Source organism: Sciurus vulgaris, assembly GCF_902686455.1.
Source record: "Sciurus vulgaris genome assembly, chromosome: 19".
Taxonomy (NCBI): domain Eukaryota; kingdom Metazoa; phylum Chordata; class Mammalia; order Rodentia; family Sciuridae; genus Sciurus; species Sciurus vulgaris.
Window position 1 is genome coordinate 15,502,950 of NC_136480.1, and position 19,744 is coordinate 15,522,693.

The 19,744-nt window shown below is 43.6% G+C and overlaps 1 protein-coding gene across 6 annotated transcripts in view; it reads right to left on the reverse strand.

The window, feature by feature from the left end:
• LOC306650301 (contactin-4) overlaps positions 1 to 19,744 on the reverse strand; it is a 953,963-nt gene that overhangs the window by 167,109 nt on the left and 767,110 nt on the right. For all 6 annotated transcript variants that reach the window (XM_079122191.1, XM_079122188.1, XM_079122189.1 and 3 more), the window contains 2 exons: positions 5,588 to 5,690; positions 2,425 to 2,609 (listed from right to left, as the gene is read on the reverse strand). In XM_079122191.1, coding sequence (XP_078978317.1) covers positions 2,425 to 2,609; positions 5,588 to 5,690 — 288 coding nt within the window. The remainder of the gene's footprint in view (positions 1 to 2,424; positions 2,610 to 5,587; positions 5,691 to 19,744) is intronic.

Sequence of the window (19,744 nt, forward strand, 5' to 3'; positions counted from 1 at the left end):
TTGCCCAGGCTGACCCACAGACTCTGGCACCGTGGGAACACACCAGCAAGGAACAGGGGCATCCCTGGCACTGACCCAGGAAGGGCCAAAGCGTGCGCTCACGCCCAGGGAGTCCTGGAAGCAGGCGAGTGGTTGGCAGGCAAGCAGGGAAACACTTCCCTCTGTCAGGCCAGAGGAGGTCAGAGTCTCAGGCGTGGCTCCCACGGTGCAGAGCTGGAGGGTGCATGCAAAAACCTAACGCTAATAACCAGACAACCGGCTTCTAAGCCCGGGGCCACCGACCCTCGTCCCTGGGCCAGCATGCCCTCCCAGGAGACTGTCTTGTGCACAGAGACAGGATGTTCATGGATAAGCGACTGGCTGGGGCTCCCTCCTCCCCTCTGGAGAAGCATCCCTGTGATTTTAATTATGATAATTCACTTAACTTGGAGGCAGAGGCAGCTGGATATGAGGAACACAGCAGTGGGGAAAATCCAGATCAAAAACTAAATAAATAAATAGAGAGGGGAAGAAATGACAGCCGAGCACTTAGCTAACTACGACTAAGGTCTCCGTGAAATGCAACGGTGGTATAACTTCTGTGTCACCGATATGCTAGAGGAGGAGGGACAAAGGAATCAAGGCAGGCACAACAGCCAAGCACCGTGCCAGGGACCCATCTGCCAGGTTTCTCAGGCCCAGCGGGGCTGGCAAGGCAGGTGCCGCGGAGTTATCTTCGGAAGGCAGGCAAATTTTATTTGGCGCTGTTCTCCATGCATGGCGGCGGATAACGTCAGCAAAAAGGCAAGTGTTGTGAGCACCTTTCATCTCGAGGGCAGGATCCTGAGAAGACAGGGCACAAGATAGGGGCCCGGTGATCCAGAAGGCCCTCTGTCACCATAACTCCAGGTGGCTGCCTCTCCAGAGCAGGGAACCTCAAACCCAACTGCTAGGAAAAGTTGTGTGCCCGGATCCCTGGTTTACAGAAAATTCTGAAAAGCTGGCTTTTCAGAAACTTCCACCTCTTTGTCACCACCTGAAAAAGCTGGCTTTTCACTTAAAAGAAAAATCACGAAAGTGAAAATGACTCGATTCAATCAGCAGCTTAAATAACATTGAGCAACAACCACCACTGAGCTGATAAGTCTATTCAACCAAGAAGAAAGAGAACAGGTTGCCCAACTTCCTAAATAAACTCAGGTTGGCGCCACCTGACACAGAAGAAGAAATTATTATGCCGGTAAGAAAAATGAAACCCAAACAGTTAAAAATACACGGCGATTACGTGCGTCTCACTGAATAAATCGTTTTCCCTCAGTCTGATTTTTTTTTTCTAGTTGTTAGTTAACTTTGGCATCTTTCGCTTTTCAGCCAAACACAAGATCAGCTACCAGCAGTTCAGAAAGTAGTCTGTCGTCCGGTATGTACAGAAAGATGAATGATCAGAGAGAAGGACAGATTGATTTCAAACAATATCTGTTCGGCAGGTCTTGTGAAGAACTTTCTAGAATCCTGTACCCTGACCCTCACACACCAGCTGCCTCAGGGCTATCAGAGTCTAGAATGCTGAACGTCACGTCATAAAAATATTCAAAGCTTTTGCTACAACTACTCTGATCATTTGAACATGCAATGGTGTTGACTGAAACCCATTCTTAAATAATTATCAAGCTGTTAATATTTATTTCCTGTACCCCAGAGAGAGGGGAGGCAGAGGTATTCCAATGGGGCAGAATGCAATTTTCTTTCAAAATGCCTGTCCAATGAATCCCTTGACTGAATTTCACATCAGTACCCTAACAGGGTGTCCGAGACTAGCATAGCCATGGCCCCGCGCTCGAGGCTTTGCATTTATACTACGTCGGGATCAATGCCGATGATCTGATCGGAATAGGAGCAGCTGTTCATAGAACGTCTTTGGGGTGAGCGAGATCTGTCACGCTCCACTCCGAGAAGAGCTAAATTTGGACCATGTGCATTTTGAAAATGTTCATGGTACCACATTAAGGACCAAATGACAAAGGATTAACACAAGCCCCAAATCAAAAATTCGGAGGAAGCCATAGAGCTTTAAAAAAAAAAAAATAAATAAATAAATCAGGAGCAGGAATAACAAATTGTTTCCTGTGTGGGGTTTACAGCTTTGATGGGAAGAAGAAAAACAAGTTCCTCTGGAAGTGTGTTCACACTCACTTCCATCCCCAAACACATCAGGCTAATTTCTTCCTTTCTGCTCCAACAACATCCTTCCCCCCACCCCATCCTGACTTTGCACACCCAGCATCACCCAGAGAATGCTAATTGTGGAGCAAGCTCCTCAGCTTAGCACGGGCTTATTCTGCACCGTGCCTAGGAAAACAGCTTGGCTGAAAACCGCCAGCGTATGATTTTAGTACCAAGAAGTTCTATGGGGTTACGAGGGCTAGACAGGAACCGCACGCTTACCATAAAAAGTCAGCTGCCCCCTGGCTACATTTTTGCCTCTGGAATTCTCGGCCACACACTCATAGACACCAGCATCCTCCTGCTGGAAATTGGGAATTTCGAGAATTCCGTTGGATTTGTGTCTTCTGGCTTTCCTTGCTATGGGCTTTCCATCAGCTCTTCGCCAGACAATAGTTGGTACCGGGCTGGTGGCAAGAATAAAAAGGAGAGAATTAAATTAGAATCTATCTGCACACCCTTGCCTTCTTGGTTTAGAAACATGCGAGCTCATTGGAGTGTTTCTTCACACCTCATTCATTGTATTACCATTAATACAATATATATCTCTGGTATTATTTACTTGGTGTTTTCTTAAAATCAAATAAGAGTTCTTAATCATAAGGTGATCTATATCCCATGTACGAGTATCATTAAAATCAAAAGAGATTATTAAGTGTTTCTTATATTTGTTCTAATCCATATTTTTCTGAAGCATAAATATTGGAGTAAAAATGTTCACATGATTTGAAATGGAATTAAGATGATTGCAAATCCCTACACATTCCTCCTGCTGAGATGAGGTCTTTGGCCCCAACCCTTGAACCTATTACTTCGATAGTTACAAAAAAGCACAAGGGATGTTGGGCCAATTTCCAGACTTGGGCATTAAGAAACTGGCAGTTTATGCTTTCAGACTCTTGGAAGCCTGTGTGGTGTGGGGATTGAACCCAGGGCCTTGTGCATGCCAGGCAAGCACTCTACCAACTGAGCTATATCCGCAGCCCTGAGCCTAAGACTTTGAGACCACCTTGCAGAGCAACCCCAATGGAAGTTCCCCTGTTAACCATCTCAGTGAGCTCAGCCTTCCAACATTCTCACCAAGACACCAGAAATAGGAGTGAGACTCTCCTGAGCTCTCAACACCAGCTTATCTGCCAGCTTAATGACCACACAGAGCAAAAGAATCACCCAGCCACGCCCTGCCTCTATTCTGGGCCCACCCAGCGGGAGATAATCAGAAGCTGGTTGTTCCTTGTTAGTTGGTTACACAGAAACAGACGACAGAATATATTCTTATATATATTCTTATATCGCAACAGATTTATATTCTTATATCTCACGCCCAGCAAGGAAAGTACCCTGTTTTGAGAAACACCCAAATAATAGTAGAAATAATTAAACTCATAAAATCTGGGGGATACAGCCCTACTACTGACCCAGAGGAATGGATTACTCAAAGCACCCCGTTCTGGTAAAGGTGGCTGCTCTCCATATCATCGTGTCTATATGGACAGCCTTACCAATTGAATGCTTTCCATTTGGAAGGTGGCTTGGGGGAACTTTAATTAAAATAGTGAGATAAAGCAAGCAGCCATCTGCGAGGTCTTTATGTACTCTCAAGATATCTATCAGACCGCTGCCATAGCTATTTAGAATGCAACCTAAATTGGAAGGAGGGTTTTGTTGAGTCTGCAAACCAATGGTTTAGCAAGCTAACCACAGCTTTGAAGATTGCGGCTTCCTAGCAGGGGATATCATTATTTACTTATTTATTTTTCACAAAAACACTCACAGAGAAGTAATTAGACTAAAGACTTGCTAATCTTCACTGGGAAACCTGAGATGGTATTTAAAAAATTAAAGCCATCAACTCCACTCTACTTGTTTTAAAAGAATTTAAGTTCATTGGACAGACAGTGGCTTACGGGTGGCAAGGGCTCTCAGGGGTGGTGTTGTATTCAAGGAGAGCCGCACGTCATCTGTGCCTTTAAAAATAACTGTATTTGTGCTCTTAAGTGGGTGATGATGGTGTATTTCAACCGCTAGACAGGCAGACCCAAACATCTCCCGGTAGCCAGAGGAGCGCAATTTATGTCTTTTGTTTTTATTCTAAGAGACATTCAAGCAATGTGAATCGACTTTAATTCATAGCCCCTTTGGAAGCGCGAATGCGAATTCTGCTTTCCTCACGGAAGACAATGCTAGGTGTCACCTTCCCGAAGTCACCACACAGATGATCCAGTGACCTGCTCTGACCTTTCCTCCAAGTCACTTCACATACACACTTGAAAATAAAAAAAAATTTAAAAAAATAAAAAAAAAGTAAAAAAATAAATGCAACCACTTTATACTGTGTGCAACCTGCTTGTATTCCCTGAGCGATAAATCATGGGTATTTTCCATGTCTTACGTGTGGCTCAACCTCACGTGCCATGATTTGAAAACATAAGGAGACCAAAATAACCCTTCCATTAGAACCGGAAATACAATGAAATAAAAAAAAAGGGATATTTTCTATGGTTGATGGAGAACACAAAAATCATTAAAAAAAAAGACTATAAGCAGATGCAAGAACTGGGCACTGGTTAGTGTTTATGCCTCAGTGAATATTAGGCACAGGAAAAAAAAAAGAAAGAATTAGTAAAGAATGACCAGAAAGATGGGGTGCACATGGATCATTAAAATCCAGAGAAGATCAAAAAATCCTCACTTCGGATGATGATGTATACTGTGGGTGCCAAAAGGTTGCTGCGGGTTACTGGCATGTAGAGATCCCGGATGATCTGCTTTTCATTTTCTTTATGCCCTCTGGCAGGTAGGAAAAGCTCACCGGTTCCCAAGTGGGCTCTTTTTTAATGAGTAATCCAGACTAAATAAAGGCATGAATAATTTTTGCACAACTCTGTAAAACAGAGTCCCTTTTAGAAAATACCAGATCTTCTCTCTCTCTAGCCGGACCAGACAGGAATCCACGGTAGAGTGAAGACACTGGCAATTTTAAAAGAAATTCAAGACAAGTTCGATGTATCATCTGTAAACTGGGGCCAGTACAAAAGTCCATATTTTTCCAAATTGTTGGCTTGCCTGTACCTCAAATGAAGGCCATTGTTTTCCTGTTGTTCTGGGGTAGATAGCGTGTACATTACAGGTCAGAAAAACAGAACAAAATACGTTTTCAGAATTGCCCATTCTCCTCTTCTTTGTGACCACATCAACTGTGGCAGCTTAATCCTCTGTCCCTTACCTGTCCTCTCTCTCTCTCTGTGTGAGGCCAGAATCCAAGACACACGTGCAGAATTGCAGAGAAAGGCTTTTCGGTCACCTGAGAAACCATCCCGGTGAACAGCTCAAGGAAAATTCTACACCTGCCCAAGCAGAAGGGAGGATTAAAAGTAGAACTTACTTTCCCAAAGCAAAGCATTCCAGCTTGACCGTGGCTCCTTTGGCCGTGGGGACCGTTTCTGGAAATTGCACTTCGATTTTGGGCTCATATTCACCCATCACCCCTGCGAATAAACAAAAGAGCAAAGTCTCAGAGACCCTTAAAAAATGTACTCAAGCGTTTTTCTGATAACCCAGGCTACTGTGCACATCATCATGTGCACAATTAGTTCCTTCATTTGAAGCAGGTCCTGTCTCTAACAGCCATGAAATTGTGGCTCTTCTCCCAGTTACTGCTAGAGAAAAATTGGTACCCCAGAGCCACACCATCTGCCTGGGATTATATTCTGTATGCATACAACTTCGCGTCTCAAAAATACTTTTTGAAGGTGGTCATGGGAAAAAAGAAAAAGGAGTGATAAAGTCTTAGTCACCAGAAAAATCAGCTTTTTTTTTTTTTTTTGGAATCACACTGTGGGAAAAAAATAAAATATTTACAGGTACTTTAAAAAAATTACGTGCAGAGCTGGGGTTGTGGCTTAGTGGTAGAGCACTTGCCTGGCACGTGTGAGGCACTGGGTTCGATCCTCAGCACCACATAAAGATAATAAATATATAAATAATTTTTTAAAAAATTACTTGTAGGCTACACAAGAAAACAACTTTTCTGAGGCTTCATTCTGTGGTCCCAATTTTTTACTTTCACTTCCAAGGTGCATCTGAATTAATCATTCATTAGTGAGCGCATGGCAGCATCCAAAGCTTATGTTTTTATTATATTCTGAATCAATTAAAAAACTAAGAAGCACCTACAGATAAAAACGTGTACTGCCCGTGGCCAACCATGAAAATCTTCTCTTCCACTTTAGCACATGCTCAGTGATGATTTCCTATCAATACCTCCTGGGCCCTGTCTACGGTCACTTTCCTTGTCTGGATACATGGGTTCCTGTTCAATTTCGGGTCATTTTCTTTGATTTCTGATTCAACAGTGGCAATCAAACACTTGCCACTATCCAGTTGACTGCTCAGTGTCAGGACTCCCCATTTCATTTCTCCTGGCTGCTTCCCAGAACCACAGGGAAAAGAGACAAAAGGATCCGGAAGAAAAGGTTAAGAATAAGGACCGAGCGGACACAGGTGTGTTAACAAAGAGATGATTTTGTGCATCTCACAGACCTTTTCCATTTGCCATTTCAGAGACTGAGAGACAGCCAGAGGATCTATTCAATGTGTGGGGGAAAAAATCAACCGTAGTGTTAGATATGTATGATGTAGCTAGGCTGACTGTAAGGTATGATGGTATCAAAAGCACAAACTCAAGCATAGGTTATTATTTTTTTATGTTTGTTCTTCTTCTCCAGAAATGACAGGGAGTATTGAATTCAGAGGGACTCTGACATGATTTCATTGGGTGTTTTTCATCTGGTTTTTATGGATGTGCACCCTTTTTTTTGGTACCAGGAATTGAACTCAGGGGCACTTGACCCCTGAGCCACATCCCCAGCCCCTCTTTTGTGTTTTATTTAGAGACAGGGTCTCTCTGTGTTGCTTAGGGCCTCCCTCTTGCTGAGGCTGGCTTTGAACTCATGATCCTCCTGCCTTAGCCTCCCGAGTCACTGGGATGACAGGCATGTGTCATGGTGCCCGGCTGGATGTGCACTTTTGAAAGAGGAGATCCGCAGATCAGAGAGCAGTTAAGCAATGCCTGTCCCTGCTCCAAAGGGTGAAATCACAGTTCAGAAGGATTCCCCTCTTCTGCAAACGCCTCAATGGGGTTAAACCAGCCAGTAACTAGAGCTCAAGGTGGACACTCAAGCCCTGACCCCTGTCTCCATCTTTCACTCTGGTCTCTCATCACTGCAGTAAATGACACTATGAAACTCAACCCCGCCGACTCTGGGCTTGATTGACATGTTCCCGCTCACAACCTTTCTTCCACTCTCGCCCGCCTCTGCCTCCTGAGCCAGCTCGTGCCTGAGTCTGAGTTCGCACCTAAGTTTTGCTTTTGCACAAAGCTGGCCTGGAGATGGCGGGGCGCCTGCTGACACCAGGGTTCTCACACAGCTGCCGAACTTGCTAACACACAGCCTGTACCGTTGAATCATCATCCCATAAATATCAGGGGGGTGACTCCGAGCGCAGAGAGCACGTTAGCACCTCTTAGTGCGGCGCAGGTGGCTGCACGCCCTGCGAGCGGTGCTAATTAAAAGAAGGCACTGCCTGCAGAGCAAGAGGTCTTCTGTCCTCCCGGGACCTGCAGACGCTCCCGGCTGCCCTGCCTCACAGTTTTGGGAGAAGATGAGTCGCGGAGGTTAAAAGAAAAGGGACAAGGATGTCTCGGATGCAATGGGGCCCTTCCCCCGCTTACCGATTTCTAGATAAATTGTGTTCAATACAGTTGTAAGAATGATACCAAGGAACAAATCTATCACGTGCAACCTCGGTGAACTAAGACACCATTGGAAATGTAGGCTTCAACATCCTGGGCCCCTGAACTGCTATTTCCCCACCCTAAGATCCTACCTAGGAAGGTCCAGACTGGAAGTCTGCTCTCCCGGGATGGGATGCTGTCCCCTTTTCCCACTGCCTTCTCCCCTCCCCGACGTCCCCATCTCTGTAGCGTGCAGGGGTCTCCCAGGACCTGGGCACACGATTGCTTTGCTGCTCCTGAGGTACTGGGGGTAGCTGGTTTGGGGCTGGGGTGTCCTGAACCTGGAGACTGTCTTTAGCATCAGTCTCCAGACCTTCTCTCTGTGGGTCTTCCTGAGAACACTGGTCATATTGGACTGTGGGCCCATCCTACACCACTAAAATCTCAAAAAGAGTTCTGACTCATTCCTCACAGTTTCCATGACATTTTCTTTAAGTGACTTCTTTTATTTTTGAGATGTAGTTTACATACCCAGAATTCACTAATGTCGACGAGGGTAATTTGATGAATTTTATCTATTTCACGGAGGCAGGCAGCTGTCAACGTGATTCACTTTTGGAATATTTCTATCACCCCAATAAGACCCCTTAAGCCCACTTATAGGAAATCCCATTGCCAGTCCCAGCCCTGGCTGACCTCTATTTGCCTATCTGGACATTCCACATAAATTAAATCACACAGTATGAGGCCTTCTGTGTCTGGCTTCAAGGTCATCAGTCTTGAAGCATGGACCAGACATCTGCTCCTCTTTACTGCAGAAGAGGACTCTACTGTACAGAGGTCTACATGTTATTTATCTGTTTGCTGCTTGCATTAGTTTCCAAGGGATGCCAAAACAGTACCCAAAACCCAGACAGCTTAGAGCAAAAGAAATTCACTGCTTCGCAGTCTGGAGGCTAGAAGTTGAAAATGAACACGTTGCTGGTGGTGTCATCCCAGCGGCTCGGGAGGCTGAGGCAGGAGGATCGTGAGTTCAAAGCCAGCCTCAGCAACTTAGCGAGGCCCTAGGCAACTTAGCAGGGCCTAGTCTCCAAATAAAATATTAAAAAAAGGAAGGACTGGGGATGTGGGTCAGTGGTAAAGTGCTCCTGGGTTCAATCCTCAGTACAAAAAAAAAAAAAAAGAAAAAGAAGAACATGCTGGGAGGACTGTGTTCTGAGACTCCGGGCATGACATTGCTGCACTGCTTCTGCCAATCTGACGGTAGCTGCCAATCTGCAGTGTTCCCTGGCTTACAGTATGTGGCCCTAAGCTCTGCTCTGTTGTCAGAGTCCTAAGGACGCTGGTCACATTGGTACTACGGGTCCATCCTACCCACTATAATCTCATCTCAACTAATTACATCTACCATGATCCTACTTCCAAATAAAGCCACCTTTTTATTCTATTTTATTTTATTTTGGTACCAGGGATTGAACTCAGGGGCGCTTAACCACTGAGCCACATCCCTAGCCATTTTTTGTATTTTATTTAGAGACAGGGTCTTGCTGAGTTGCTGAGGGCCTCATGAGGCTGCGTCTGGCTTTGAACTTGCGATCCTCCAGCCTCAGCCTCCTGAGTCGCTGGGATGACAGGCGTGTGCCCGGTAAGACCCCATTTTGAAATCCTGCAGGTTAGAACTTCAACATATCCTCTGAGGGGTCACAGTTCCACCCATAACACTGGTGGATGAGCACCCAGGTTGCTTGCACTTTGAGCTCTTATCCACAATGCTTCCGTGAACAGTCACATGCCTCTGACTATGGTTTTTCATTTTTCTTGTTTTCCCCATGAGTTTCACAGGATGACTCTATTGCTTGCATCTCAGCTCAAAGGATGCCACCTCAGAGAAGTGTTTTCTGATCACTCTAAAACAGGCCCCTCCTGCAGTTCTCTGTTACCATCTTGTCTCCTTCATGTTTCTTGTAACAATTTACAGTCCTCTCATTGGCCTGTGTGTTCAGAATCTGTCTTCCGTCTAGATGATAAAACCTGTAACATCAAGCAAATGACTCTTTTTCATACTGCATGCCTATCTTCCACGGCGGTCTCTTTGCTTAATAGGGATTCAGTAAATAACCACTGACATAAAACCTTTTACAAATTTCAGGGTACCTCTCAAACAGCATTACCGTATTCTATCATCTTTATGGCGGTTTATATACGTGGCAGCTCTTCTGTTAGACTTTTTACCTCCCCGAGGAATGGAGATCTTTTTGATTTTTTTCTGTATCCTTCACAATTCCTTGCTCTGTACTACGGATATGAAAATATGAAGTGTGACCAGCAGACATGGATTGGAGCAGGGGGAGAAACAGGTATGGAGGCCATTAGACTGTGGCTCCTGATAGTTATGAAGTCAAAACCCCTTTCTTTCTAGACATGGAAGTCATTCGTTAAGAGTCACTGATTTCTAGTTCAAGGTCACTTGAGATCATCTTTCACTGAAATGAACCGCTTGGGTTGTATACCTGGTCACATGGAGTGACTGCTTGGTTTATATGGCCACCCCATATTTAAGGCTGTATGAATAGGAGCCAAGGACTCAGCAGGAAGACCAGATTGATCTGTGTACTTGGCAGTAGTTGCCACACACACAAAGATACGGAGTGGGTGGAAGGCCACGGTTTTCATTGCTGTTGAAGGATTTTTCATTGTCTATAATGACTTCCCTAGATTTAAAGTCATAAAAAAACAAGGGAGGCAATTTTCTCCCACGTTATCAACAATTTTTTTGGAATACCTGTGAACGGTTCCATTTAATTTGGTTACGTCTGGCACAGGCTCTATTTTTTGTTTGACTGTTTTTTCCCCATCTTGGCCTGCGTGAAGTTTAAAAGCAGTTGTTGTTTTTGCTTTTTACAAAAACAAGAGCCACCTTAAAAGAGGAGTGCATTTTTTTTTAACCTTTACAGACTGCATTTTGATTCATTGTACACAAATGGGGTGCATCTTTTTGTTTCTGTGGTCGTGCACGATGTCGATTCACACCGTTCGTGTAATCGTACCTGCACATAGATAGGGTAAGGATGTCTGTCTCAGCCCACCATCTTTCACACCCCTTCCCTCTCATTTTCCTCTACGTGATCTGAAGTTCCTCCATCCTTCTCTCAAGTCATTCCCTCTGTTCACCTGTACACATTTGAACTTCATTGGTCTATAGATACCCAGGGGGATTTATGGACAGGTTAGGCTAAAAGAGTAAACTGGTGGATGAAATTGTCCCAGAATACTTTTTCCAGCTTCAAACTTTTTTTTTTTTTAAAGTGGGAAGACGTGAAGTTTTCACTGTATCTACACAACCTAGATAAAGCAGACTTAAAGAAGGCGTGGAGTATACTCTCCTTCATCCAGGAAATACAGTCTCAGCCACATTCATTTTCTGCAGCGGGGACTGTGTGTCTATAGAGAAAACTCTTGTTATCAATTGTACATAAAGATAGCTGCATCAATAATTTTACTTGTAGAGCAAAAGGGTCTTAATTCCTGCACTGTCAATGTTTTCTATTCTTGGGTGGAAGAGGGTCACCCTAACAAGAATGGAAGTTGCAAAACTTGAGATTCCACGTGTCAAAGTCCTCAGAAGGTGTGGGCTTAGCTCAGTGAGATGTGATAAATATTCACTTAACATGGACCATAAACCATGCCGTGTGCCTAGCAAGAGGACCTACTGTGGATGACACAGACCACATCCTGGCTCTGTGTGACCCTCCCAGGCATCTCTTTTCTATGCATTGCATGGTAATGTGGTATACACAGGCAATGATTAATTGTCTACTGAATAACAGGAAGAGTGGGTTTTCTGAGGAAGATGGGGTTACACATTCCTAGATGTTTCTTCTAAAGAAGTGGTTCCCCCATTTAAATCACCTGAAGAGTTTAAGTTTCTGGTATAAGCTGACTCTAAGAGAGACATTTCCTTTTTCTTTTTCTTTTTTTTTTTTTTTTTTTTTGGGGGGGGGGGGCGGTGCTGGGGTTTGAACCCAGGCCTTGTGCATGCGAGGCAAGCTCTCTACCAGCTGAGCTATATCCCCAGCCCTGAGAATCTGCCTTTCTGAGAAGCCCCCAGATGGTGTTGATACTGATGATCTGAAGAACACACTTTGAGAATCACTTTTCTAAATGTGGGCAAAAGCAAGGTGTTCCGGCTAACATGAATGAATGGTCCAACTTGAAGGATATGGAAGTGACAATCCCAAAACAGTGGCCTGGGAAGAGAGAGGGAGAAAGAAGGCAAAACAATGATAACAAGGATCCTTCCCCAATATGTCCTTTCCCAGTGATAGGGACACTCCCTGGGAAGCAGATGTCCATCAAGCCTAAGATGACAGTCTCTGGGAAGAAGCCATTGATCCTTCATCAGAAACATTGATCCTTCCTCAAATAAATCCTTTCCCAGCAACAGTACAATAGACCCCTGAGGGAGAGAGAGAAGCGCTGAATGCTGAACTCCAGACCCTCCATCCTTGCCCAGGAAAAACAAATTTCAAATTCTCACGACCTGTTTCCTCAATGCCCAAACTGATATGTTCTGTTAAAATCTTCAGTGGTTAAGTCACCCCAACCCCGCCAGTGTGTACCTATACAAACTCAGTCCTCCCAGTAACTGGTTCCATTTTCTACCCAGAAAGTGATCCCTGACTCCGCTGCTGAATAAAAGGCAGAGCTGATCCTTGAAGTCTGCTCCCGACCTGGGTATTTGTATACTCACTATGGTGCCGACACCATTTTGGTTATTTTTGCTTACACAACTGATATCCCTAAAGATGGGTGTCCTCTGGGCTGGTCATCGGTAGGGAACTAGTCATGGCATCCCACCAGGGACAAGGACCCACAGGAGACTGAACTCTGCAGATGACCTTGTGGCAATGACTGGCCTACTTTCAAAACCCGAAGCCAGCGTCTGTAAGAACATAGCATTTAACAAAATAACTGACAATTTACAGCAAGGGAAAGAGAAATCAGATACACGCTGCGCTTGTTTAAGTACAATTTGCAGCGCGCTGTGTTGGCAGGAGGAGGCCGGTCTGCAGAGTCTGTGCCATAAGATTCTGCCAGCGCCTGCCGTAGCTGGAATCTGTGCTTGCTAAATGAAGCCACAGAAGGAGCATCGACCAGCTTCCACAGAGTGGGATTTTCTACTGAAAAAAAAAAAAAAAAAAGACTGTGAAAATGGCTTTATGAAACGTTCCCAAGTTGATTTTCTTGAGAAACAAGTCATACAACGTGATTCCATTAAGATGAAAGCTTTTGGAAATGCCTCATGAGTCATATAGACTCCCTGCACAGAGTTTCCCGTCTGCCCTTTTTCAAAAAAAGTTTGTTTTCTCCTGGGTTGAAGGAGAAAAATGAAGTTGAGTGGACAGTCCAAGGGATCCTTTCCGTCACTGCCCACCACACCCAGCGGGTTAACTTCCGCTGAGTTTGAGGGAAAAACGCTCCAAATGAGAATCTCCCCACCACTGGAAAGGAGAAGTAAGACCTCCCCAGAGCCTATGCACTTGGGGTTCCAAAAGCTGGGGATGGTAGCTCCATGGTGGACCACTTGCCTAGCAGGACAGAGGCCCTGGGTTGCATCCCTAGCACCAGCGGGGGAGAAAAAAAATTCAAGTTATCCTCAAAAACCTGTGAATAACAAAAATAAACCCCGTTATTTGGCTTAAGTCAAACCTGAATCTTCATGTGTCCTTTACAGTAATTAAAATGCAGAGAAAATCTTAGTCTAGAAATTGTTCTCATATAAAGATGGAATGCCTTCCTGGGATGCTCTTTTTTACTTTTTTTTTTTTTTGGTTGGTTGGTTTTATTTTTTGGTACCAGGGTCTGAACCCAGGGATGATTAACCACTGAGCCACATCCCCATCCCTTTTTATATCTTATTTAGAGACAGGGTTTCACTTAGTTGCTTAGGGCCTCACTAAGTTGCTAAGGCTGGCTTTGAACTCAAGATCCTCCTGTCTCAGTCTCCTGAGCCACTGGGATTACAGGTGTGTGCCACAGTGCCTGGCTTGGGACACTCTTGTTTGACCTGAATTCCTAAATTAATTAAGGCCATCTTTTAAGCCAACTTTTCCCTTTCCTATCTTAGCCCTATTAAAATGTTTCTCATGTTGTGTTGAACTAAACACTTTCTCTGCCTCTGGTCCTTGTTCAAGTCTTTGGAGTCACAAAGAAAAAGTCTTCTGACAGTCTCTGGATATTTAAAGTATTATCATGTTGTCAGGAGTCAGCAAAGTTTTTCTATAGAAGGCCAGATCGTAAGGATTTTATTAGGCTTTGTGGGCTAGGTGGTCTCTGTCTCTACTTAACTTTCCTATTAAAACTGTAAAATGTCAACGTGTGGACAGGGTTGTGTGCCAATAAAACTTTATTAGCAAAAACAGATGGTTTTGTAAATAAAACCATGAGTCCTAGTTGTCTGGCTCTTGGCACAGAGGAAACGGGGAAGATAGCAAAGTCAAAAAGAATTAATCGATTGAACAAACTATTGGAACTAACAGGAGATTTCAGCAAGCTTCCCAGATACTGCATCACTTAGAAGATGAACAGCACTTCTATTTATTAGCAGTAATTAATCATAGAATGAGATTAAAGCAAAATACCATTTACAAAAGCAATAAAAATTATATGAATATTCAAGACTTCTACGGAGAAAGTTTTATTTATTAAAATAGATCATGCGCAGGCCTAGACCTTCAAGAGGAAGTCTGTTCGCCCTTGGTTTAAATAAGTACTATGCCTTCTGCCTGAGCTGATTCCTAACATCAGCCACCATTTCCTGACCCCCAGGGTAGAAATCTATACATAATTTCACTGGGTCCTTCACCACTCTGTGTCAGATCTTCTTACAACTAAAACTTAAGTGAATCCACTTTGGTTCTCCAATCTCCCCCAATATGGCCCTACTGCTGTCAAAGACTGCCATTAGACTCCTCAACCAGACTGGAACACATGAGGGCACATAAAGGCTTTTGCATCCTGAGTAAGAAGTCCACAGCAGATACTCTATGAATACTTGCTAGTTTAAGATCAAAAGACTGCCCGGGTCAGTTCCTTCTTGCATTCCAAATCTTTCTGTTTTGTAAATGTATTGGTTAGAGCTCCATTAAGTAATTCCAATAAGTAATGAAAAATTAAACCCTTCACTAATTAGATGCTCCCTAAGTCTGCTGATTTCATCACATACCACATACAATGTGCACTGAGCAGATGCTTTCTGACTGACTAGCCAAATGACCATCCAAGACCTTTAATGGCGCCCATGGACTTTTAATGGAATTGGCTGTGCTAGAGGTCTAGAGCATTCTGCCAAGTTCCTAAGCTTATCAAATCTTTTGCAAAATATCTAGGGCCATTAAGACTCTATTAAATCAGATTAGCGACGGCAGTTTAGCAAACCCTCTCACATCCTTCAGTCATGTAAATGTTCTCATTGAACATGTTTTACACCCACAGATCCTCAGCTGTGATGCTGTGAGAGAATCAGAAACAATACATGACGGCTGGGACAAAACTCCACCAAAGCTGCAGTTAGACATGACAGTAAAACAAAGCAAAGGATGTTCGTACCAACTTTAGATCTTAAACAATATAAAATTATGTGCAAGTCAATTGAAACATCGACTTAATGGACTTTCCCTGTTGCATCCCTAAATGCTAGGTTATCAACAAAACTCTTGTAGGTCAAGCGTACAATTTAAAAGAGATTCCCTTAATGATTGGGTTTTTGATCTGACCATTAGGTTAATTAAAGTGGCCCACAAATAAAGCCGATTCGCTCACAAAGACTAATAGTGGTTTTTAAGACCCACGTGAGATTGTCATGCAGTTTGGGGCAATATTAGGAAAGTTTACTGTCCACAGTTGTCAGGATCATAAGGGAGGATACTATGGTGATAAATTTCCAGAATGTTCTCATTTTCTCCTTTCCATTTTGAAGGTTTTCTCTGTTCATGAATTTGGAACTTTGATGGGAATGCATTCTTCTGAGCCACTACACAGTCACAGAGATGAAGGCTCATGTCACTGTGGCCTCAAAGAATGAGTTCAACCTAGTTGTCTGCCCAGACTGGTTATTAGTATTTGGAGGAAATCTGACCCAGTGAGTAGTCTTTGTTTGTTGAGTTGGATTTGATATTATCTGGCCTGTGCAAATCTTGAGATTGGAGTCAATTAATTTAGAAAGTTGTGCCTGGAATCCCACATGACAAGGAGAAGAAAGTTTAGCTGTAACTTGTTATAAATCATTCATTTTTATAGCTAAGAAAACTAAGGACCCAAGAAATGGTGTGTTATGGTTTGGAGGTAAAGGTGTCCCCCAAAAGCTCACATGTGAGACGATGCAAGAAGGTTCAGAGGAGACATGAGTGGGTTGTGAGAGTCTTAACCCAATCAGTGAATTGATCCCCCGATAGAGATTAACTGAGTGGTAACTGAAGTGGTAGGTGGCTGGAGGAGGTGGGAATCAGGGTATGTCTTTGGGGTATTTATTTGTATCTGGAGAGTGGAGTCTCTTTCTCTGTTTCCTGATGATGTGAACTGCTTCCCTCTGCCACGCTCTTCTGCCATGATGGTCTGCCTCACCTGGAGCCCCAAGGAATGGAGCTGGCCTTCTAGGGACTGAGACCTCTGAAACCGTGAGCCCTCAAATAAACCTTTTCTCCTCTACAGTTGTTTTGGTCCCTCCCTTTAGTCACAGCAGCAAAAAAGTTGACTACAACCTGATGTAACTGTCTCGTGTGAGCTGGGGTATATCTGGGACTAGACCCTAGAGTCCTACTACTTTCTTCACATGCTCAATGCATCTCTTTCTGTCCCCCTTCAGATTGCTCTGAATCTGGAAGATGCTGAGGACCTTTGTTGGTCTGTCTTCCACTAGGTTAAAAGCCTGATTTAAAGTAAGGACATTGGATGAGTCAGTTTTGTATTCAGTGCTAAATAAAATTAAGCTGGGGAAAATGGCCGAGGGCTTACGAAAAGATGGTCAGAGATTTCAGTTATCTTTGAGGACAGAAATATACATTTTAAATATTTTAAATTTTGTATCAAGTTTAATAAACATTCAGAAAAGCGAAGTTTGCATTTCAACTTTCAAAGACTATATCGCTCGTGTGTACCCAGATACACACCCAAATATATATGTGTGCTTAGTTAAGTGTATAAAGAGGGAGATGAGGCAGAGAAGGGGACAGTGAGAAAGAATTTTAAACCCTAAGACAGGACAAATGTACTTTCCCGTTCCCTAGTATCTCTTCTATGTAGAGTTCTAATTAGGGATAATATTCGAAAATATTTCAGACCAGCAGACAGACCCAGGCAGTACACTGTTTACCATATGTCTTGATTCTAAAGAGCAAAACCAAGAACTGCCAAACCCATCTGCAGCCAGTCTGAAGGAAAAGAGAAAAAAATATGAAAGCCAGACAAGGATTCTTCACACTTAGTTATGGAGTCATGCATGTCCCAGACATAAACATCCTCACAGACTTGATCTCACTTCCCCAATCTCTCATTTCTATGTTAATTCTTTGCATCTTTAGCCATCTTAGAGGAAGTCAGCAGTAATGATGGAAGAGAGAAGAAATAGCTATTATGAGCATCAACGAATTCTATTATTTCCCTAGTAGTTATGTTATACGGTGCCTTCTGCCTCTGTTTATGCAGATTTAGGGACAATTCTTTGAGATCTGTGCAAAACACATAATAGAGCAAGTTCATGATTATTAATAACCAGTTATGAGGCTCATGTTGATCAATAGACTACTACAGCAATAATAACTCGGATGTACTTTTCTCAATTATGATCTTTTCCTTTTACCATATCTAAGGCAAAAATTGCATGTCCCCATATAATCTCAGAGAGGAAGTTATGTTTTCAGAGCAGATTTTAAAATACCCAGATAAATAATTATAATCTCTGGTACCACCTTCTCCCACCCACATGTATCTAACTCTCAATTTTATACTTTTCAGGGGTGAATAGTGCAAAATGATATGAAGTTATTTGGAACAATTCTCAATATATATATGTGTGTGTGTATATATATATATATTTGGGGGGGGGGGGCAGTGCTAGGGATTGAACCCAGCGATGCTCAACTATTGAGCCACATCCCCAGCCCCTCTTTTTTGAAAAAAAGAAACAAAACAAAACTTTTATTTAGAGACAGGGTCTTGCTGAGTTGCTTAGGGCCTCCCTGAGTTGCTGAGGCTGTAGACTCACAAATCCTCCTGCCTCAGCCTCTTGAGTCACTGGGAGGATGGGCATGTGCCATGGCAGTTTCAACTTACATGCATTTTAATACACAAAACAACTTTGTTATCTTTAATTTTACTGATAAGGAAACAAAGGACGATGAGGTTAAAGTGATACCTCTAAAGTTGCTTAGCTAAAAAATGGTGGGTCTAGCGTCCACCCAGAGAGCCTGCCTGCAAGGGCCCAGAGCTCACCTCCTGACCTACATTTGATTAAAGAGCTGAGATATAGGAAGGACCAAGTAAGACACAGGAAGTGCTAGGGAAAACGGAAAGGCAAGTCCCGAGGTGTTATGGAACGGTGGTGTCCCACCAGGGACAGGGGGCACATACAGTCAGTCAGTGAGGGCACATGGGTACCGCACCTGACTCCTATCAGGACCTGAGCCAAGACTCTCTGATTCACTTGACCTTTGGGGCAGGAACCAACCCATCAAAGTCCAGAACTGCTTAGCTGGACCTCCAAAGAAATCACTGGAATCCTGGACAAATGCAGTCTTTCAGCTGCATCTGCTCCTAGCCAGGGAAAGGACCAGCAGCGGCGATCCATTCAGTCCAGACCTGAAACGTCTTTGCCTTAAGTATCACCTACGTGAGGCTGAGGAGGTGAGACTGCGAACGTGCTTTAGTGATCAAAACGACGGTAAAAATTCTACACGCATCTTGGACTTCTCAGTCTAACGCACAGTCAGTCACTGAACACCAGATCTCGTGACAGGACCATTTCATTGCTTTTACTCTCAGAGAAGAGACTTCCAGGTCATCTGTTATTTTGCAATCTCTTTTTGATTTATATTTCCCCTTTCCTCTCACCTGCAGATGAGACCTAATTAAACAGCCTGCTTTGTGCTCAGCAATAGAGTCTGAGTGACTATTTTATGTACTCCGGCCCAAATGGGAAAGCCGTTATGAATCTTTCACCCTGCAACTCTCCTGGAAATGAAGACTAAATGGGCATTAATTGCTGAAGAATGAGCTCCTGAGTCTGCTAATTTCGTGATGAAATATTCCACTACCAAATGGGTCATTCCTGTAGAGATGTACTAGACAGGCTGGAAGGCAGACTGTTACCCACTTGAGCTGCCCAGGTCCAGGACGATCTGGAAGTTTTTGAGTTCCTGAATTTTTGTTGCCGCTTTCTTAAACAGCAAGTTTGTGTGATCTTTGCTTCCAGCTGTGTCTTTGTGCATCAGAGTCAGTATTTCATGACATTGGTGACTGGGCATCCTTAAACCTACAAGGTCAGGGCAGAGACGTTGAGGCCCAAGTGCATTTTGGGTGGAGGCCAGAGAGGCTGTGTTTTAAAATAATCTCTCACAAAACGCTACTGGAGTATCTCCTGTGAAAGTTCCTTCATCTTTGGTTTTGGAGACGTGGCCACGATCACTTTCAACAAAACGAGGAACTGGCCTACTTTTTCTCTTTAAACTGATGGCTGCTTAGTATTACTTAAGGGACTGCATCGCCACCCAAAAGACTGATTTAACAGTGTCCACGTGGCAGCGTGACGCT